Source organism: Accipiter gentilis, chromosome 17, assembly GCF_929443795.1.
Source record: "Accipiter gentilis chromosome 17, bAccGen1.1, whole genome shotgun sequence".
Taxonomy (NCBI): Eukaryota; Metazoa; Chordata; class Aves; order Accipitriformes; family Accipitridae; genus Astur; species Astur gentilis.
The window spans coordinates 2,406,685-2,428,566 of NC_064896.1; the positions used below are offsets into that span (position 1 = coordinate 2,406,685).

At 49.3% G+C, this 21,882-nt stretch overlaps 1 protein-coding gene across 1 annotated transcript in view; it reads left to right on the forward strand.

Moving 5' to 3' along the window:
* CSMD2 (CUB and Sushi multiple domains 2) overlaps positions 1-11,968 on the forward strand; it is a 310,633-nt gene extending 298,665 nt beyond the window's left edge. The window contains exons 63-71 of the mRNA XM_049820686.1: positions 1,413-1,524; positions 3,413-3,592; positions 4,197-4,262; positions 4,831-4,992; positions 5,589-5,701; positions 6,454-6,541; positions 7,734-7,872; positions 8,444-8,620; positions 9,183-11,968. Of these exons, the coding sequence (XP_049676643.1) occupies positions 1,413-1,524; positions 3,413-3,592; positions 4,197-4,262; positions 4,831-4,992; positions 5,589-5,701; positions 6,454-6,541; positions 7,734-7,872; positions 8,444-8,603 (1,020 nt within the window). The 3' untranslated portion in view covers positions 8,604-8,620; positions 9,183-11,968. The remainder of the gene's footprint in view (positions 1-1,412; positions 1,525-3,412; positions 3,593-4,196; positions 4,263-4,830; positions 4,993-5,588; positions 5,702-6,453; positions 6,542-7,733; positions 7,873-8,443; positions 8,621-9,182) is intronic.
* Positions 11,969-21,882: the final 9,914 nt, after the last annotated feature.

The following is a 21,882-nucleotide window of genomic DNA, read 5'->3' on the forward strand; positions in this document are numbered from 1 at the left end:
ATTTGCTGTGGTTAGTCCGCGTCTGAGTCTTGACGTGGATTAATGCGTCCTCCCGTAAGCAGGACATCCCGGCGTGCTCCATTAGAGCTCAGAGTGCGTTTGTAGGGGATTAACTGGCAATGCATTATTTATGATAATTAATTATAGTGCTAATTAATAGTTATTAGTGTAATTAATATGCACATTGAGACATAATTTCCATTAATTTTCAGACCAAGTTCTGTAGGTGGTTCTCTTAATCTCAGCTCCCGTACGGTATGAAATTTGTGGAAAGGAGAGAAAAAAAGCAAAGCGATTCCCCGGGGTGCTCCATCTCCAGCCTCCACTGCCGTCCCCACGGGTGCCCGTTCCCTGCTGCGATGGAGCCGGGCGCGGGGCTGGGATAGTTGATTCCATAGGGCTACTCCTGCCAGCGCGGATCTTCCAGTTTTGCTGCTAATAGTTATCTTAATCCTGGGTTTTAATGAATTAATTCTAGTTTTTAATTAACGAAGCGACAGAAACGCCCTAAGTCTGACTTTTGTAAGGGTTGCCAGGCTGAGAGCTGCACGCCGGAGCGGAACCACCTCCCGTGGGACGAGGTGGTGGCTGGAGCAGAGCGTGTCACGGGGAACCGGTGCCTTTGGATGCGGTACCCAGGGGACCGCAGCACCCAGCTGAGAGTCCAAAAGCGACTGAGTGATAAAACCCGGCTGCAGGGTCAGCGAGGAGGTGGCCTGCGTGGTACAGCCTTGCTGGGGAGGATGGGGGAGGTACTCAAAGCCCTGCTTAGCAATTTTATTCCAGCATAAGTCTGGTTTTAAAGCAAATCCAGTTGCAATAACGGGGCTCGGAGCTAAACAGCATCGTACTGCCAGCCTGTCTGAAGCAGGGAGCGAGCCCCATCGTACAGCGATGGTTTGGTTGAAATAATAATAATTCGGTTGAAACCAAATGTAAAAAAAGTGGGTAGTCTGAAAAAATTGAGCATACCTCCAAAATGCTGAAAAGTCAGTTTTCAGTTTTTGTGACCCTTTCTGCTACTCACAGTCCAAAATGTCATTTATAATTGTAACTACAGGATGTTTGTTGATACTAGTTGTAATGAATATCCCTTTCGGCAAAAATTTCAGCCCATTCTGACAGCACCTATGGTTTGATGCTGGCTTTGGGTATATTTAAAAGGCAAAGGAGCCTTGCCTCTATCACTACAAGAAGCAACTCCCTGCACAGTTGAAGGCTGCAGTTTTCCAGGGGCTCTGGGAGCTTTCTCAACACCAGACTCTGGCGTGGTGGAGAGGGCAGAAGGCAGGTGACTGCCCTCTCCAGCATATAGAAGACGGAAAATTACTTATAGAAGTACTTCTGTATTACAAACGTGGGTGAATCACATTGCATCAGAAAGTTCAGTGGTTTATCTGCTATTGTAACAGGTGGGAAGCATCATCTTTTTCAAGTGCCAGAAGGGATACCTGCTGCAGGGCTCCACCACCAGGACCTGCCTCCCCAACCTGACGTGGAGCGGCATGCAGCCGGACTGCGTCCGTAAGTCTTGGGAGAGGTTTTTGTCAAAGGAAACTGGTGCCTTTAACCATGCTGTTGCCTTGTTTTGTTGGTGTGCTTCGCCGTGCTTCACTGTGCAAATTGCTGTCTCTGAAGAGCTGGTAATTTGGTGGGGAGCTCTGACAAAACATATTCTTGAAGAAACGGGAGATCACACAATCACTTCTCTCCTGACATGACTACACCAGCAGTCGCTTCTGATTTCAGATGAGATTTTTTTGTTTGTCCCTTCCTCAGAGACTTAGTTTCAGGTGAGACTTTGTTTTGTGCTTTTGGAACAGTATTTGATGGCCGAGATGTGAGCTCACGCTCCAGGGACCAAGGTTAACATTTAGCCAGAAGGGCTCTCCGCCAGAGCAGTGTTTCTCCTCATCTTTAATAACGTGTTGCTCTTTCTTTTAAGCTGTCCATCATCTTTTCCCTGTTACACCAGAAGGAGTTTAATGTAATGGATTTAAGTGGTAATATCCATCACGGCCTCTGTATCATAAGTATTAAAAAGCTTTTTCCTCTCCCTTGTGAGGTGGTTTATTGGTGAGATATTTTTCCGCTAACAAACCCTGTAGGTGCTTGTTCTGCAGGCAGCCCAACTGGGACACCCACCTTTAAAAACCCTGACATGTAGCGTCAGGGGAGAGGGGAGAGAAGGAGCTGCCCTTCCCCGCTGCTTGCCGGGGTGGTGGGAGCGCGTCCCCAAATTCACTGGCTTCTCTCTGCTGAGTTGGAAGACTGCAGGGATGCAGCAGCAGCTGTGGCTGTACGTGGGATTTGGCTCCTGGTGCTAGGTGCCTTGAAATAGAAGATGGTTTTGGCTTACCCGTGCCAGCAAGGACTACTGAGTTGTCGCCTTGAGGTTTTGTGTAAAGCCTTCTCCGTCCGCAGCGAGGAGTTGGATGCGGTTACTGCTAATGAGTGCTGGGCTGCGGGCTCGCAGCCGGGGCTCTCAGACCACGCGAGTTCGGGTTAGTCTTTCAGCTTTCTGGATTTTATATTTCATCCTCTGTAAAACGAGGATTAAGATAATACCTCATGAAGGCTGCCGAGGATTTGTTTTCATTCATGAGCAGTTTGAGAGCTGCAGAAAGGGCAAATTTACAGTATGGGTGAGAGGGAGCTTCCTGGCTCTGCGATTCATTCGTTTTGTGTTGTAACTTCTCAAGGAAAGTGGTGACACATTTACAGCAGGACCTGATAGAGCAGTGCGGGCACACGCTCGCTCTGGTGGCAGGGAGTTGGACAAGCTCGGTTTCCATTTCTGTGGCCAAATCCTGAAAGTTATTGAGCAATTATAGGAATTTATGACTATTGCACACTTCTGAGGACTTACTGTCTGATCCTACGGACAGGTAGGTGCACATTATGAGTAGGACAGTGGTCCTGTGAAGAGAGACGATTCAAAAACAAATCCGTAATGCACTCGCTGGAATTGCTGGCTTAACTTACTGGGGCTTGATGTCCTGTAAAGGCGTTCTTCAGTCTGTAGATAGACCTCAGACAAAATTCTGGGGTTAAAGGAAGGAGGAGGGTGTATTTAGCATCATTTGGTTTTGACTTTTTTCCCCCTTAAAAGGTGGGGGGTGGCAGAGCCTGATCTTCAGTTCATGAAAGCTGGAACCAAGCAAAGGATCCCCTGAGAGCTTTAGCCAGAAAGAGCAATCTAGCCAGCGAAGCATGGGAAGCGGTCTCATTAATTCATCAGTCTGGGAAAAATCCAGGCATGGCATTGTCTCCCTCAGTGAGCAGAGAAAGCTTTTGCTGAAAAAAGCTCTTCTAAGAGATCTCTGTCCCTGCTGACGTGATGGTGTCACTCTTCTGCCTTTCCGTGTACGACTGGATGGTGTCTCATCTCCGTTTTCTTTGTGCTTTTCAGCTCACCACTGTAAGCAGCCGGAGACCCCCTCCCACGCCAATGTCGGTGCTCTGGATTTGCCATCTCTGGGTTACACCTTGATCTATTCCTGTCAGAGCGGGTACTATCTCACCGGAGGATCCGAGCATCGCACCTGCAAAGCAGATGGCAGCTGGACGGGAAAACCACCTATTTGCCTCGGTAAAAGCTCTGGGCTGCGTGACCCCGGTTTCGTGTTTGCCTGCACCTCTGCAGAGGGGAGCACCGCAGCCCAAGAGAAAACAGCTCTTCTCTTAGACCTACACCAGCGCTCCAGAAGTCGCGTTTGTCTGGCTGAGCTGGCTAGAGGAACCACAGTTCTCGTAGGGTCCTGCGCGGCTCCCAGGGGAGAGGCAGCTAGGGGATTTTCTGCCTGGTGGTTCGGATCTAGAAGGATCTGCACAAGGCAAAGATGGTTCTTTAACTCACCAACCTTTTACCTGCCTCCAAGTCCTAGATCAGGAACACGTAATGGTCTAATCTTGAAACAGAGCTGCGTGGCTCTCGTGGAGCGCAGTAGCTCTCCCTGGCCGCTTTGGTTTGGAGCAGATAGCAGGGGAGGACGGTAAATGAAGCTTTGTGCTGTTTCAAATGGGCTGGGCAGGAACCCGTCCAAAGCCCTTGTGCACGGGGACCAGCAGCCACGTTACGTGTGCGAGCAATGCCAGCCAAAGGCTGTCCTCTGCTAGCGCCAGCGCAGTAGAAGTGTCTCAACAGCATCAGACACCACAATATTCACCGGCTGTGATCTGCTCCTCTCTTTCAGCTGATGTCCGCCCCAGTGGAAGGCCGGTTGGTACCGCACGGGACCCACCGCTCGCCAAGGTGTCAGGTACCGTAGCGGGGTTTGCTTTTCTATGGGACGCATTAGTACTAGATTCGGACCTTACCAGGTCCATCCATCCCATCTGTTCCGCAGGGCAGCCAGAAACCCGGCTATTCCTTGCAGATCTCAAAACTGCCGGGCTGGCGAGGGCAGCCTGTGTGCCCCGTCCTGTTGATAATGGACAAGAGCCGTAAGGGGGTCAGGCACCAACATCCACTGCCCTTCCCAGGGCACTCCGGAGATTCGAGCCCTCTAGGATGTTTTACAGTAGACCTTTTTTTTAAAAAAAAGGGTTTTGTTAGCTTTTCCCAAGAAATTATTTTGGGGGTTGGTTTGTTTTTAAAACTTCAGTGGCATTTTTTGTCAAAACAACAAAATTAAAGTCATCAGCTTGTTTGTTCTTCTCTCTTTGGCTTTGTACTCAGTGATGGTAACACAGAGAGTGGGTGGGATTTGAGATATTTAAATATGTATTTGTGAACTCAAAGAAATTTGCTCTATTTTGGTTTCTGAAAAATGGAAATAGATGGCAATGCTGTTGTTTTTCTGCATCCCCAATTGTTGTGGTTTTTAGTGCCTGCTGATGTGTTTGCGAGGAATTCCCTTTGGAAAGGCTCCTACGAATACATGGGGAAAAAGCAGCCTGCGATGCTGTCTGTCACTAGCTTCGACCCTGCCACCAGTAAAGTCAACGCCACTTTGATAGACCACAGTGGCGTGGAGCTCCAGGTGTCTGGTAAGGGAGCCGACGTGGCCGTGTGTAGGGATTTACACTTGTCATAAGCGGTATCACAGGGCGAGGGGCAGCGTGCTCTGCTATACGAGTGATGTTGATGCTCTGATAGAGCTTTACAGAACCACCCAGGTTTGAAGTCTCCAATCTTTGACTGGACCAAACCAAACAAAATCAGGTACCTGAGTTTGCTTTGCCTCTACCTGAAAGGCAGGTGAGCCCAGTCCGTCGTCCGTTCCCTGTGTGCTGGAGGAGCAGACTTGTCCTTTAAGATAACCAAGGTTAAATGATGTGAGTGCTCCTTGTCCCTGCCCTCCACGGAGCACCAGGTTCTTACTGATCCAGCAACATAACCTGAACGTTAACGGTTGAGTCTCTTCCCATGTGCAAAACGTCTTTAATATCCTGGGGGGTGGACATGGGATTGTGTGTTTGTGGTGTGTTGCCCAGCGCGTTCCGCTGATAGGGTTGGTAGGAGGAGTTATTGTCCACTCTAAGATGATGAGGTGATTTCTCTACTCTCTCAGGTAGAAAGTTAATTACTTCAAACTCCAATAGAGTCATTGTGATCTAGAGATTAAAAGTCACTTATTTTTCAGGCATTTACAAGAAAGAAGACGTGCACCTGCTTCTCCAGGTTTATCAAATAACAGGGCCAGTGGAGATCTTTGTCAACAAGTTCAAAAACGATAAATGGGCTCTAGATGGACATGTAAGTGCACGGGCACCTCGTGCGCAAAATCCCAGCCACACAACTCCTCCCATTGCTATCACAATCCCGGCTTTTCTCTCGCTGAAGCTGAGGGAATAATTCTCTTAGCTGGTGGCCAGACGAGGCTGCTATCCTCCAGTGACCTGCTTGCTTGAGGGGGACTTAGGGCATTCTTCCAGCATGCAAGATAACGCTACGTGACAGTCGGCTCTTCCATGCTCCCTTGCAGCTGTATGTTTTTGTATTGCCCTGTGGTTTTAAATCTGTAAGTCTTCCAGATAACGCTGAAGGAGAAACCAACATGATTAATTCCGTTTTAACTTTTTATATCGGTTAAACATCAAGTTAGAAGAGCTAATCTTCCCTTACGGAGTCAACTTCTCACCCGCATTTCTGTGTCTGGTAACTTCCCATGCCCTTAAGAAATCCACTGGAGCTTAGAAGAAATGTGCATCTGATTGACCCGTGGCCAGTTGTAGCCCAGGGCCTTCACTATCCCTGTTGAATCAGCAATGTATTCTGTAGTTTATTGCAAATGAGATTTTTTTCTTTTTTTTTCCCTTCCTTTGAGATGTGAGAGTCTTAACAAGTTGTTGGGCAGTCAGACGACTTAAAAAATTCCACAATTTTATGGGGAATTGAATCAAATTAACGCTGTGCATGAACTTGAAAGAGGCTGTGGTGAGATGGGTGCTGAAATCCCAGGGAAGCGTTGAACAAATCTGTTGATCTCTGCTCTCCCATCACTGCAGGTCTCATCGGAGTCTTCAAGCGGCACATTTGTGTACCAGGGCTTCGTGCGTGGCAAAGGCTTTGGGCAGTTTGGCCTTCAGAGACTTGGTAAACTTCCTCTGATTCCTACTTTTTCCCTCGATTGCTGAAAGCTAGATTTTGGTGGTAGTGGAGGGTTTTCCAACAGGGAACATTTCTCCTGGCCCTGGCTTTAATTTTCAACCATGCTGAGGCAGATCATATAGCCGGTTTTGAACCATCAGGTTTAACCTAACCCTTTCCAGCTCCCCTCTGCACATCATTTGTAAGAGAACTGGCAAAACTCAGACCAGCCACTGGGGTAGAGGAGTCGAGTGCCCCCAAACCTCTGTACCCCAGGGGATGGGAGATGGTGGCATCTGAAGCAGCAGGTTCTGTTTCTTCACGTTTGAGGCGGAGCGGTGCCGTGCTGCGTGGGGGAGAGGAGTTCTCCGTTGTCTTGACAGCACGTGCACCCCACACCTTGGTTTTTTCTCACCTCCAATTCCTCCCGGTATGATGGATGCAGTAGCTCTGCCCTGGCTTGTGTTTAAATATTAAATATATTGAACACTGGATATTCTGGCAAGGGAGGGTAAACCCATCCTCAACGTAAGATTTGTGGGAGACAAAGAACACGGCAATAACATTTTTAATTTGGGAACCAAGTGAGGCATTTTAAATAAACAGGTTTCTCTTCAAAGACAGAAAGAGTTTGGAGCCACAAATAGTACCTGGATGCTTTTTTTTTTTATTTTATTCCTTGATGTTCCCAGATATCTGACCTAAAAGCCCAAGTCCCATTGCTACCAGAAAAAGTGTCTCCATCTCACTTTCAGAAATCAGAGGCACTTGAGAGCTTAGACAAGCCAAGGTGTAAGCTCCTAAATATCTCTTAAAATGTGGCTTGAACTCCTCCATCTCTTAGGATTTTTGGAATCTGACCCTGGAGTCTTGTCACCTTTATGGGGAATTAGGTGTTCATTATTGCAGCCTTTGAAAGTCTCCCTTAAAGCCTAACTTTAAGCATCCAAGTTTGAGTATTTTGGTAAGATAAATCTATTTACATCGCTCTTTTAATTGCTGTTCTGAATAAATGATGATGTCAGAGCTAGGCTAGATCTCCAAACCATTCTTCGTGCACCTCAGAAGCTTTTGATTACCTTTTACAGCAGCACTTCTAACCTTCTTAGTCTGTTGTTGAAGATGTAACCTGTAACTCAAGCAAACCCCATTTCCCACAGCGGTGTTTTGAAATGCGTTTACTTCTGCTGTGTTTCAGACATCAGCATGATGGAAAATGATCCAGAATCAATAGGACACCATTTTGCATCAAACAGCAGTTCTGTGGCAGCTGCCATTCTTGTGCCTTTCATAGCCCTGATTATTGCAGGGTTTGTGCTTTATCTCTACAAACACAGGTGGGTTTCAGGAATGATCCTAGTAGGTGAAACAAAATTGGGGGCTGACAGAAATATTTGTGAGCTTAACTTAAAAGCACTCCCCCTAGATCTGGTTTCTCATTTAATTCAGAAGGTGAAAAAATAACAGAGCAGGCATGCGTGGAGGGGCGAGGGTGTTAGGAGAAGAGAGCGTTGAGGGCTTTTATGACCATTAATAAGATTTGTGGCAACATTAAGTAGGATAAGGCAAAGTAAATTTCATACTTCAGCGTTCAAGCTGGCTTTGCATATGTTGTAAATTAGTTATTTCTCCTGATCGATGCATTGCTGTGGAAATGTTGCTGCGCTGCAAAGCACCGTGCAGACTGGCCGCTCTGCGGAGGGAGCACACTTAGCAAAGCCCAGGGAGCTGCCTGTGCTACAAATCTATAGTAAGATTTTTCTATAGATCCTTTCTGCCTTATGCCCAGGTGTTTACCCTCTTCAAAAGCAGGTTTTTCCTTTCCACTGACTTCTCGTCAGGGCAGTTCAGCTGGCTACTGCAGCAGTAGCCGTGACCTCTCTGCATTTTCTCTCTGACATCCCGCAGGAGAAGACCAAAAGTCCCATTCAATGGCTACGCAGGCCATGAAAACACCAACGTCCGAGCAACGTTTGAAAATCCGATGTACGACCGAAACCTGCAGCCCACAGACATCATGGCCAACGAGACGGAGTTCACAGTCAGCACTGTGTGCACGGCCGTATAGCACCCGTCCCCTCTGCGGTGAGTGGGCAGAAAAGGAAGCGTGAGAGCGGGACAGTGCCACCCCTCGCCTCGCTTTTGTCCCTTTTTAAATGCTGTATCGAAGCAGCGGTTCGAAGGAGCACCCAGAGCGGTTCGGATTGCCCGGGGAGATCATCTCTGCCCAGGGCAAGAACCAAACCAGCATCCCCATCTCTGGGTCTCAGGCGCTCGCTGCCGGCTGGGGCACGACGTCGTGGGGAGCAGTGGCAAAGCAAATCCAAATAGCCCTGTGGTGAGAACAGTCACCGGGTGAAGGAAAAAAAGAGTCTCTGGGAGAGATCCTTCGCTGTGTGACTCCAGACAGGGTGTTTTGCACAGCGATCAGAGGAGGGTAAAGCAAGGGGTTTAAAAGTTCTACTGCGCAGGCACGGAGAAATAACTTAATGTCATAAACAAAAGTACCCTGTGGACTGTAAGAGCACTTCTAGACTGGAACGTTCTCAGTTTGAGACAACAAAGCCGTTGCAGGCTTTCCCAGCATTTCTGTGTGTAATAACAAGCTGTTTGCTTCTCTCTTGCCCTTCTTTTCCCATTGTCCCAGATTCCTCCGGGGTCGGTGTCTAGTGGATGATTGTGTTTCACCTCACTAGTCTCCATCCATTCCCTCCCCATCTCCCTCCTCCCGACCTTGTTGAGGCTGTGGAGAAGCTGCTACACCTTGTTGGACTTTGCGTTAACTCCCGAGAGACTGCTGAGTTGTCCTGTCCTCTGTCGTCCTCACCCACTCTCTCCATCCCGCCGTGGATAACGAAGCCAACCAAAGGTCTGCTCCGGCACAGCTCCTCTTTCCCACCCTGCCAGTGGGTCTCAGCCCAACGTCAAGACCTGGAGAAGTGAAGGACCTGGGAGGCGAAGTGACGGGAAGGCTTTTACAACCTGCTGCTGGCGATAATGTTCCTGGAGGGAGCAGTGGGGTGTTTTGGGATCCCACCAACTGCCCCCCGCTTCGGGAAGAGCTTGGACAACAAAGAGGCAAAAGCAGGTTGTACTGCACGAGGTGCTGATTGAGGTTTATGGAAAATACCAGTACGGGACAGGATGAGTACTTGCTTTGTCTTTGTTTGGTTTTGTGGGTTCGTTCTTTGTTGGTTTTTTTCTAACCCAGGGCTTTTGCAGAGGAAGAGTTTTCAAATGGGAACTTTTCAATGAGAGAAGCAAAACTTTGCAAGCTTTTCTCCTCTTCCCCATGTTTAATTTTCCTTTGGGCATGCTTGCTGCGTTTCTTCCGCCCCGTGTTCGTTTCAGGCAGCTCTCAAGGCTGATAAGAAACCGTCCCCCATCTCTGGCCCTCTCCCAGCAGCTGCTGATTTTAGCTGTGTCCAAACACCCTAATTGGGAAATTGCTGACAGACACGAAGGGACAAAAACCTCTTCAAAAAAAACCTCTAACAAATACCGATTCCCCCCCAATAGCATTCAAAAGCCTTTGCCCTTTCCATATTGATCCTCCAAATGGCAATGCAATAAGAGTTTTAATTTCTATCCAAAGCTGTTCCCTTTATTTCCCAGGGGCAGAAAGGTTGCCTTGGCTTTCATGAGAGCAGATAAGGCAGCTTGACATTTTTCCTCCCTTATAAGAGAATGATGCTTTTGTGATGACACTGTCCTCCTCTAATAAAGAGGAGAGCTGCTCCTGTTGATTCGGGGTTTTAGTCTGTTTGGTTTGAGTCGCTGTTTCTTAGGCCAGGCTGGAGTCAAAGATCGCAACAGTGCCATTTTACCAACTGTAAGTCAAGTGAAATACAGCCGATGCAGAGCAGTATGTGTCAATGAAGTAGCTGCTTCTTACAGAAGACTTGAAGGAAAGACAGAATTAAAACAAATGGGATGGTGTTTACATCCATGCTTGCATTTAAATGCTGGCTTTCCTCTACCTAATGTCAGCTGAGGTTTTGTCTAATGAAAACCACAGGGTAGTTTTCTTCTGTTTTGTTTATTCTTTTACTCTGTGTGTGTGCGTGTGTGTGTATATATATATAAATATTTTTTTAATTTTTTTTTTCTTTTTACGTCGGTCTCTTATTCAGCACTCTTAGAGTAAGCAGCATTCTGCAGCCTAATTGCTGAACAGCCAGCCTGCCAAAAAATGCCATCTCTGCTCCCCAAAGCATGCAAAGGTGCTCTGATTTATTCCCGAGAGGTGGGTGCAAGCGCATGCGTGAGGCAGAGCCCTGATCCAACACGGACAGAAGTCCCTGAGACGCTGCCCGCGTGCAGGTGGGCACACACAGGTAGCTCAGGACCAGTGCCGGACCATGTCCTGCGGCAAGGCACGCTCCCGGCTCACGCCAAACAGGCAGACAGGCGGAGACGGCTTCACCTTCCAGCTGGTTGTTGGGACTAAATTCCTTCGGGGTAGCCAGGCTGGGCTGGCAGCGGTGCCTGCTGCTCTCTGGGCACCTCCAGCTTGTAGGACATGGAGCCCAGAGCATGCTGAAGGGTAAGTGAGAAAAAGGGGAGCCCGACCGGGCTGCGGTGGCACTGGGGTCTGGGGCCAAGGCACGTCTCCTCTCCAACTCATCCTGGGTGAAGGCAGGGAGCTGCCTCCCCTTTACGCTGGTGTAACGAGACCGGGCTGTTCCCCCGGCTCCTTTGCTTGCGTCTGCAAGTAGAGAGCTGGTCCCTACCTTCAGGTCCGCTCTCCTTGGCCCCTATTTAGTCCCAGGGTCCCTTCCAACCTAAATTATTCTGTCATTCGTGCCCTTGGCCGAACCCACAGCCCAGTCTCCCGGTCTTTGTCCAGTCCCGGTAGCGCAGCCAAGGGACCGGGCTCCCGTGCGTAGCAGATCCCGAAGGCAGCGCCGTTTTGCTCTACCTGGTGCTCCGATGCCAATGATTGCAATGGTCCTGGCTCTTCTTTCAGTACCCAAAACTCCAACACCTCGCAGGCTCCCACAACAGCAGAGCTTGAATCTTTCCAAGCTCCTGGCACCGAGCTTGAGGGAAAAAAAACCTTTCCCAGCTGCAAAGGGTGCTGAGCCCCGGGCACGCCCTGAGCAGGCTGCTCTGAGCGCAGGGCAGGGATGTACACACACGCACACAGCAGCAGCAGAGCCCACGTTTGCTTTTTGGACTTTTCTCGATCCCACTCGTTCGGTGGAATAGCCAGGAGAAGCTTGCGTCAAGGGGTGTAAAATGAACGCGAGATATTTTAACACCAAGGCAGGGAGAAGGGAGGCTCTGCTTAAACAGGACTTGCTGCTTTCAGCCCGTTAAGTACTATTTTCTGCTGTTGCCCAAACAACAAAGGAAGTGGAGGGGGGGTGTTATCCCATTTTTTTGCAAGCTGGCTGGGACCCGATACGTGACATTCTCCATTCTTGTGCCCAGAGGACTTGCATTATGTTTGAAAAAAAAGGAAAAAAGGAGGAAAAAAAAAAGGGAAAAAAGGAAAAGAAAAAAAAAAAGAAAAAAAAAGAAAAAAATGAAAAAATCCCTCTTTTGTACAGAGATATATTTTTATGAATCAAAAGTTTGTACAGTTAAAAAACACAATGTAAATGTTTTTTCATTATTGTAGTAAACAGTAGTGGAAGATCAGCTTTTTTTTGTAAATGTAATAAAATGTATAAATATGGTTTACATAAAAGTGTAAATATGTAATCTATACATACACTTGGCTTGTCTGCAGTATATACAATTTAATTTATCTGTCTCTGTATATGAGGCTTTTCATCGTGTCCAGGCATACTTTACTGAATTTGAAAGCTATTTTAAATTTTTGAATTAAAATAAAATATAAATTTTTGCATTGCTTTTCTTACATTCTTCTGGTGCCTTTTTCATGAGCTGCCAAAGGTTTCTCCGAGGATCCTCGGGATGCCGACCTGCACGCACACAGGCGTGCACGAGGATGGCAGGGACGAGCCTGAGCCCCTGGGGCTGGAAGCCCCTGACCCTCGCGGTTGGCGTCGTGCCCCAGCTGCTCGGAAGCACGTCCCGGCTCTCAGGAAGGCACAGCAGCGGAGAATGGCGGAGAACTCAGGCAAGAGCGAACCCCTTTCCCCATCGCCAGGCTTTTCCCTGCCGCCCCGTGCCCTGGGAGGACGGCCCCGACGCGGACGCGGTCCGTGCCGCGTGGCCGGCAGCCGGCTCATCCGTAGGGAGCTAAACGAAGCTAACATCTGTCTGCCGTCCCTTTCGGTGCCCTCCTCTCTTCTCACTTGCTCTGCGCTAATGGGATGTGATGTTATTCCAGCTGTAGTCCCACCCCCTCCAGCGAGGAATCGATGCTCGGTCTGCCGGGGAGCTCGCGGATCCTCTGTCACGGCAGATCAGCCCCTTTGAAAGCAGGTACTTGAACAAGCTCCTCAAAGAAACAAAGAAAATCCTGAAAATTGTGATTTAGTTCTTAATGTTGCTATTAAAAAAAAAAAAAAAAAAAGAGCACAACTCCCCAAAGTGAGACCAATCGCTGGTAATGTCTCTCTTGATCCAGGTCCGAGACTGAACTTGCGTTGCTTTTTAAGTTGGAAATTAATTTGGCGGAGAATTTTTTACTTGGAAAGGGACATTGAATATGTTGTTACCTGTCTCCCGTCGTGCTTTTTGAGAGTGTCCGAGATTGCTGAATTTTTCAGTGATAAATAGGTGCATTTTCATTTCCGGTTCCCTCAGTGGACTTTGTTGACATGTCTTTGCTCTGACCCGTATTAAGCCTTATCGTCGGGGTTCCCGCACCAGCTGTTTTCCTACTGCAATGTTGGCTCAAGTAGAACACCTTCTTCTGCAGTGTAGGTAGGAATCGCCTCGCTGCAGCCTCTATAAGACCCATCGGTTTCTGAGGACAGTCAGAAAGGAGCTGAAAGCATCCCACGGACGTCCCCACGCAGCTCAACGCCCGACGTGCCGGGAAGGGCGGTGGGAGCTCTCGGTGCTCCCTCCGTGCCCGAGGTCAGGAAGGTGGAACGATGCTGCTGAGAGTGACACTGGGGGGTGACAACCCTGTGCCCCCGTCCCCCTCCAGTTCCTTCTCCCCTCCTCTGGCTGGGCCTCCAAAGGAGATGTTTTGGAGCTTAAAAGCTAAGGCTGTAAAATGAGACATCTGCAACAGGGCAAAACTTTAATCTCTTTAAGCCCTAGAGAAAGGCACAGCCAGACAACAAATTAGCTGTTTAATTGCTGCAGCAATCAGCCTGCAAGAGCGAGCTCTGTGCCCCTGCCAAAATGGTGCAGCCCATCAGTCCTCGGGACCACGTTAAAGAGCTGCCGGTTGAGTTACCGCAGTTCCCACGTGAGACGTTCCCACTTCTTCGCTTCTTCTGCGCAGGCAGTGGTTCCTCCCCAGCCACCAGTGCAGGACCAGTAGCAGCTTCCTCGCTCGAGCCCAAGTCCACGTGGTCTAGGAAATAATTACCTGTCGCTGCCCCCTCCCAGAGCGCTAAGCTAATTCCCTTTTATATGCAGAATTGATTATTTTGCTTTTCTAGCAGGTTTTATCAGGTCTAGTCAGCTCTGTCGAGGGAGGCAGAAAAACCGTGCCCGGCACGGAGCGGGGCTGCGAGCGGAGCTCTGTGCGGTGGGAGGTGGGATAACGGGGTCCGCAGAACCCCTGCGCCCCCATCTTCTCACGCTCCCTCCAAGCCCTGCGCTCCAGCATTTCTGCTCCAGCATGCCCCAATTTGCTTTAATTAGGTTGCTTTTGCTGCTGAATGCCTCCTCTCTCCCCTGTTGCCGATGACTGACTGCAATTAACTTGCATCTTGGCAGTGATTGACAAAATTTGTTTTAAAAAAAGGGCGTTATGTGGTCTTTGATGTCCTGCTTCTGCTTTACCCATGCCGGCTTCACTGATGCGAGTTTGATGTGCTCTCTGTGGCTTTCACGTTGCCTTTTATTTGTCTCTTCCAGTTCTCAGACACTTTATCTTTCTGGTTTTGTTCCTTTCTGGTCTGGCCTCAGCTGGTTTACTTGAAATAAGGTCGGCAGCGAAGGCGGTAGGACAGAGCTGAGTTTTTTTCAGGAGGTTTCAGCAGACTGTGCCACGTGTCGGGCTGTGCTGGAGTTTGGTACAACCAATTCATGGCGTGATGAGCCCGAGATGTGTTTTGCTTTGAATTTTGGGGCAGCGGTAGTCTGTTCCTGTTGGATTTAAGAGGATGCTGATGGAGGAAAGATGGTCGCAATCTCTTGGAGCTCTCTAGGGCTTTGCCAGTAGGTTATTGTTGGACTAGAAATAGTTCACAAGGGTGTCCTCCTTATTCGGGTCCTTTGGGGACAGGCCACCTGCGCCTGGCCACAGGCTCAGCTCGTGGCTTTTGGGTGTTCAGGGCTGCTGTTAGAGGAGATAATTCTTCAGTTTCCAAGCATTGTATTCCTACTGGGTTTTGGCACTGGAGTTTTCTGCAAAGGGATTTAGTGTCCGTCTTAAGGTACGTCCTCTTGGGTTCTTGCTGATATCCTCAGCACCCAAACAAGGACCGTGGGGCTGCTCAGCGCTGGGTCCCGTAGCACGAGGCACGGTATGAATGGCAGGTCGCTGGTCACTGCCTGGATGCCCAGCAGCGTCATATGTAGCCCCATGGCCCTCTCCAGCCACTCACCCTAAATCAGCCCATCCTGAAGAAAACGACAGAAAATGAAGGTGCATGGAAAAGCAGATGTCCTAGTAGGAGAGGGCTGTGAAGCCCTCCCATCCCTCAGGGCTCCCAAACCCTCTGCAGACAGCCCCCTGAGAAATAAGTATCATTTAAACCACGTTGGCACCATCTAACCCCTTCCAGCAGGTACTAATTTAGCCAGCACAATAAGCATTTACAGAGCTAATTAACGGCAATTTATATCAACGTTTTGTAAATGAGCAATTAACTCTTTGGGGTGTCCCATACATACAATCCACCCGCGGCTCCGGCTCCCTTTGCTTTTTGGCAGAACTTAGCCTGAAGAAAGAAAATATTATACTAATTGTTTCAATTAGATAAAGCAGCCACCCCTGCCCCCTGTCTGGTTCTGCCTCCAGCCTTGCTTTGCACGAGGAGGTTGTGGTGGTATTTCTTTTATCGATAGATACTGCTGGCTCTGGGGTCCGTAGCTGTGCCGTTGCGTGCCTGCATCCCCGCCAGCATCCCTGCCAGCATCGTGCTGCGTGAGCACCGGGATGAGTACCCGGGCAGGGCAGGCTCTTCTTCCTCGCCCGACGTGCCGGGAGGAAGGAGGGAGCCTCTCCGGCGATGCCGCTGTCCGAGTGAATTACGGCGACGCGGCGGCTGCACTGATTTCGCTCCACAGCACTCGACAGAGCACCTGGAAACGCATTTGTGACTGGAGAAAGGAAGATACCAAGTGAGGTGAGTAATGAAATGCTGGAATAATTAATGGCAGAGGTAAATCAGCCGGCAATGAGGAGCGAGCGCCGGAGGCTTGGAGGAGGGCTGAGGACGGGCTCCCTGTGCCACATGTCAGGGCTGAGGCTGGCCGGGAAATTGGTGTTTTGGTGGGACCGAGGCCACACGTGGCCATCCCGTGCAGGGGCGGCCGGAGCAGTGGCTCTTGCTGGCCGAGGCTGTGGCTCTGCCTCTTGCTCCGTGTGCTTTTTCCTCGCCTCTGCCTCCATCCTGGTTACCATCCACAAGACTAGACTGTCATAGTCCGGACCAGCGTGTCCCATCTCCGCTGACTTGTGGTTTCACAACACTTGTAGGTTTGGGGCCAAGCAATTTGGTGCTAAAGCTCTTGATGGATTTACTCCAAGCCAGCTTATCCAGGGAGACCTGCCGCTTCTTGGACAGAGAGGGAATAAACATTGTGTCCATCCACTTGAGAGAGAAAAGAAGACCGCTGAGCTTACCTTAATAAGCCAGGCAGTTCAGGGATCCAAAAGATGGAGGCTCCGGTGGGATTTCCCAACACCAGCGCAGGCTGGCAACAAGTAGCCCAGGAGCATCGCTGGGCCCCCCATCCGCCCTTCTCTGCCCCACGGGGCAGTTGGCTTCCTCCCACGGTGATCTGAGATAAATTCGTTCACACTGCCAGGGAGTCCCTAACGGAATTTAAAGTCCAGGGAAAGGTTTCGGTTGATTTTAACGGGGTTTTCAATTGGACCCTGGAGCTGAAATCTATCCCTGTGCAGAGCCCTTGCCCTGAGCCCATAGGCCACTCTGGCTCTGGGCTTTGTGTAAGACACGAAGAGATGAAAAAGGTTTTGTGGGTCGTATCTGTCTAAAGACCACTTACATGCGAGATAAACTGCAGCCCTGATGTTGCCTAATTACTCAGGTAACATTAACTTCAGATTGTTCTAGTTTTTCTCATCAATTTTTAAATTCCATTACAAGGATCCCACTTCATACATCGCTCTCTCCAGGCTTGCTCATGCTCTTTTGTCTCCCGCAAATGAGAAATTTAAACCTATTCCTGAAAACAAATAACAGCAGAAATCCTTGCACAGAGTTTAATGCGTTGTTTGGGTGTTTGCTGCCGGGAAGTGCTGGAGCGTTTGAGAACTGGATGAAAGGTGCAGGCAAGGATGCAGGAGAGGACACCACGCGTGAAACCGAGCCAGGCAGAAGGAGCGATGCCTTTCACGGCTGCATTAATGCCCCTGCACGACTGTGCGGGGACTTTGCTGGAATCGGGGTCAAAGCTGGTCTTCCCCATGGCTCCTCTGCTGATGCTTCTTTCTCGTCAAGCAGATGCAGCAGCATCTCTCTGCAGAACCAGCTTTCAGCCCTGCCTTCCCCGGGCAGCCGCAGCCCCCCCAGGCGAGTCACTTTTGCCTAACAAGAACTTTGGTTCGCAGATCAGGGAGTGGTAGAGCTAAGGAATAATTCACAAGGAATAATTTACAGCTGATTTATCTCCCATCCTCTTTCAAGAGAATACCCAGCAGCAGGTTGTAATTTCCTTTAATTTTTTCATTATTGAAAGGAGTTGACAAATATATTTAAGTCAGGATCAGGTCTGGCTCTCTGCTAAATTACGTTACTGGCTCTGTGTTAACAAAACAGGTAGTTTGCTGTGGCCAGAGCATGTTTATTGGGTGCTGTTTCCATGCCCTTACTGGATCGCTGCAAAACTACCCCCATTGCTAGTATTACCGAGGCACCACCTTTGGAAAATTATCAGTAAATCCATCTTGGTTCTTCCTAACAGTCAAAATGAATTGATGTCCGTTTTCTTCCTAATTCAAATGGCCGTTCCTGAAAATGCATGTCAAGACCAGGATCATAAATTATTACGTGCGGAGATATAGTGACAGGGTTTGCCGCCGAGCGTTTAGCCTGGCACATCCTGTTTCCCGGTTGAAATGCGAATTTTTTCCACCTTCGGGACTGAACCTCCCGCAGCGCTGGGTGGACTTCACCTTGCGATCGGTCGTCACCGCAGGCGCGAGCGCTGGCTTCGGACTCGGCGTGACTCCGTTCTTGTCAAGCTGATGGGGGGACCGTGGGACACTTCTCTCTCCCCTCGGCAGCTTTAGCATCCAGACACGGGCTCTGCCCGCTGCCGCGTCCTCTCCCAAGCGAGGTGGTTCTGCCCGAATGTGGCACTTCCAGCAAGACAACCCCACCGGAGAGCTAAATTGCTGAGTCTTTGAGCTCAAGCTTTCTCATTGCGTTATCACAGCTGAATACCTACAGAAAACTGCTCAGCCGCCCTCTTTGGCTTGTCTCCTAAAGGTTGGAAACAATCGGCTTTTCTGGCATGGTGACAGCGATAAAATAATAATACTAAAATTAAAGAGCTTTCTGAGACTGGGAATAATCCTTAGTCTGCTGGGGCTGTAACAATAGAATCAGAGATCGCACAGTAGCTGTGGGACGGCTGCCGCAAATCGGGTTTTCTCATCCTCACGAGTTCCCTTGCAGGGCGGTGAGGTGACCTCGGCTGTCAAAGATGCATAAAAACCGTGTAATGCTGCTCCGCCGTGAGATCCAGAGCTCAGCCGAGTATTTTAACTGTTTAACTATGGGACTTAGCTCCCCGGGACATGAAGTCTCTTGTTTACAACTCAACCTGGCCAGACTAGGAAAACTAAGCATGGTTTTAACACGCTCGACAGCTTTCTAAAGTTTTGTAGCTGCTCAGGGTTTTGCACCTGGGCTTTCAGGTGCTCTCGGCAGGGGGATTTGAAAACCTTAAAGAGGTTGGTATGGTAAAACTGACTGTAAAGAGCCTCCAAAGCCATGGTTTGGGGGATTGGGAGCTGTTAAAGCCTCTTAGCTAGAGTTATTTGGAAGGCTGGGAAAGCGAGGAGCGTGAGGGACTCGCCAAAGGGATGCAGAGAGCTGGTAGCAGGGTCAGAAGCGGTTTGCTGGGCCTCGAGTTGCGGTGGATTATGCTGCATCTCCTTGAGCTACGCTGGGGCTTTGGGATAAAGGTGCTTGGTTTTATCTCTTAGGAAGATGCTGAGATTGTACAAATTCCTCCCATCCTCATCTGAACAGATGACTGATATAAAATCCATCACAGGGGGCTGTTGGATGAGCACAACCACAGTAAATCTGCACCTAAATGAAAAACCCAAGTATGACATATTTTTGTATTATTTAACTGAGATTTTGCATCTCAGAGGAGGGGCGCAGCAGCCAGGGTGCCTCTTTTCTTCAGAAACGTTCCAAGCACTAAAAGGAGAATTTATAGTTCAGTGCTAGGGGGGGAAATGCATAATTCATTTTCCAGACTTTGGAAGACCGAAAAAAGAGGAGGGGGAGGGGAAAAAAAAAAAAAAAAAAAAAGAGGCATTTCATTTGTACTTGCACTGTGAGTTACAAGCAAGCCCCCCCTGCTCCCCCCCAGCCTGCCCGGCTGGGACTGTGGGTGCAGAAAGCATTTACCTGCTGGGGAATTCCACAGAGCTGGAATTCAGCATCGCTGCGCCGGTGTTTGTCAGAGCGGGGAGGAGGCTGGGGTTTATTTGTGGCTGCGAATATTCGGCACACGAAAATCCCCCCCCGGGGCGGAGGGGGTTGAAAATAATGGCTCGGAGCAGGACTGGCTTCACCTGGTGCCTGGCACAAGGCTGCGTTTCGGCGGTGGGCGAGCGATCCCAGGGGAATCCTTCAGCCAGCCTTGGCAGCGCCGTGTCCTCATTAGCCAAACAGGTGTAAAGTGCTTGGATTTAAGATGCTGTATGACAGTCAAGCGCTATTAGTGGGTAAAAGAAGCTGGTTTAGTTATTCCAGTAAAGAGAAAATTATTCCCCTTGTAGACAGGTGAGATAATGAATCATTAGCATCTTACCGTTACATTTAATATTCCCGAGCTGTGCGTGTACCCCGGTGGGGGACCGTAGCCTGTACCAGCCAGCCTCTATATTCCTCCTTGCTGCCAGCACACGAGGGCAGGGGTAGGGCAGCGTGGCCGAAACGACTCCCCGTACACCAGTGGGTCCCCTCGGTGACAGGTCCAGGTGTCCTGGGGGGTTTTAAATAAGGCCAGGGAGCACCACAGCCAGGAGCAAATCCTTTCCCCTCCGTGCTGGGAGCTGTGGCTGTTCCACTGCACAGAAAACTCAGGGTTGTTCCCAAAGAAAACACAGAAAATCACGTTCTCCAGGTTGTTCCCAAAGCTTCGCCCGAGCCGCCAGCTGGTTTGGCCAGCTGCTGGAAGAGAGCGCTTGAAACTCTCCATACAGTTGCTTTTCTTTTTCAAACCTGTGCTAGCCTTCCCTTGCTCTGAGATTTACATTTTAGCCTGCCCTTTATTATTGAAAAATCCTCATTAGGCTATAAACTAACAAAACAAACCCACCAAACCGTCAGAGAAAAACAAAAGATAAGCTTGAAAAGATGGGTTTGGAGGCAGTGAAAACCCCTAAGCAGGAGGAACCGCAGAACCGGCTGTGCCGTATCTCCCCAGATCCCGGGAGCGCTTGGCCAGGATGGGGTGTCCGTTCTTGTGCCATGCAGAAAAGTGAAGCTCCAATGCTTTGTTCTTCCAGATTCTTTTTGTCCCTGTAGTTTTTTTACTACTTCTTTCTTTTCTACTGCCATCCCAGTTTGATGTACCTCTGCTCAGTGCTGGGCTGGGAAAAGAGCCAAGGGGAAGAGCTATCTTTTGCAGCTGGCATCAGTATTGGTCCTTGGATAATTGCTGGCAAATACACTTGCCTGAACTGACCAGGGGTTTTTTTTTCTTCTTCCTTTCTAGAAGTTGAAAATACCAGCTTGTGGTGAGAGAATTCAGCTTCTGTTGATCCCAGAGCCTTAATTCTGCTCTCTAAATTCAGCGTTAATAGCAAGATTTCTGCAAAACTTCGTACAAAGTCGGCTTTTCTTTTTGGGATGCCTCAGGGTTTGCCCGGACCCGTTGGGCTTCTGCCACCCTGGTACCGGGGAGAGGAGAGGGTGGGCATCACCCTCTGCTTGCCCAGGCTGCAGGGGGAATTTCAGCCTCCAAAGGACCCTTCCTCCTCCCCTGGGACCCCTCAAGCTGTCTTGAGGGGCAGGAAATCCGCCTGGAAATGCCCTGGGAGATAGGACTATTAAAGTAGATAGATTTGCCAAGCTGAAGACACTCTTTACTTTTTCCTCTTTTATCGAGCTGCTTTATGTTCTTATTACCGTATTGACACATCCTTCTCCCCCACTCCAATCTAGCCTTAATTTTCAACTGTTAATCAGGCAAAGCACTGTTGCCCGCTCTTCTGTAATTAAAGAATTAAAGCCATACCTGAAGAATGCAGATGTGATGGCAAAATTAAATTATTTAAATAAAGCTAGGCCATTAATTATGCATGTCCTTCAATCTTTCATCTGTTGTAAAGCTCCAGCAGCTTTTGGAAGGGGAAAAAAATAGAAGTTAAGAAGTCTGTGTGAATTAATGAAGCACGAGAAGCCGGCCTGGGGTACTGGGAAGTGCAGCTGTTTAAATGCAGTTTGCAGTGGGGGCAAGTTTCGTCACGTTCAGACCCACATTAGGCTCTGGATGGCTCTTGGCAGAAAGGATGGGGGTAGTCATGGACCACTGAAGTGGTTTTGGGGGGGCTACCACGCGCAGCTCGAGCTTCCAGCCACGTCCACCCTCTCTGCAGGCAGCAGAGAGCCCTTCTCCAAGCATCTCTCCAGGCTCTGCAGTAGAAAACAGTGACAAACCAAGCTCTTGGAGATGCCGCTGAAATAAATGACGTGACAGCGGTAGATCTGATCAAAGACAACAGGAAAACAACGAGGGACGAGCGGCCGGCTATTTCTCTCATTGCCAGGCGCCGATGCAGGTCCCTCCTGGCAGAGCGGGGCAGATGTCTGCTCCCAGCACGGGCCTCCGGACAACGGCCCTGGAGAAGCAAAAGGTGATTTTGA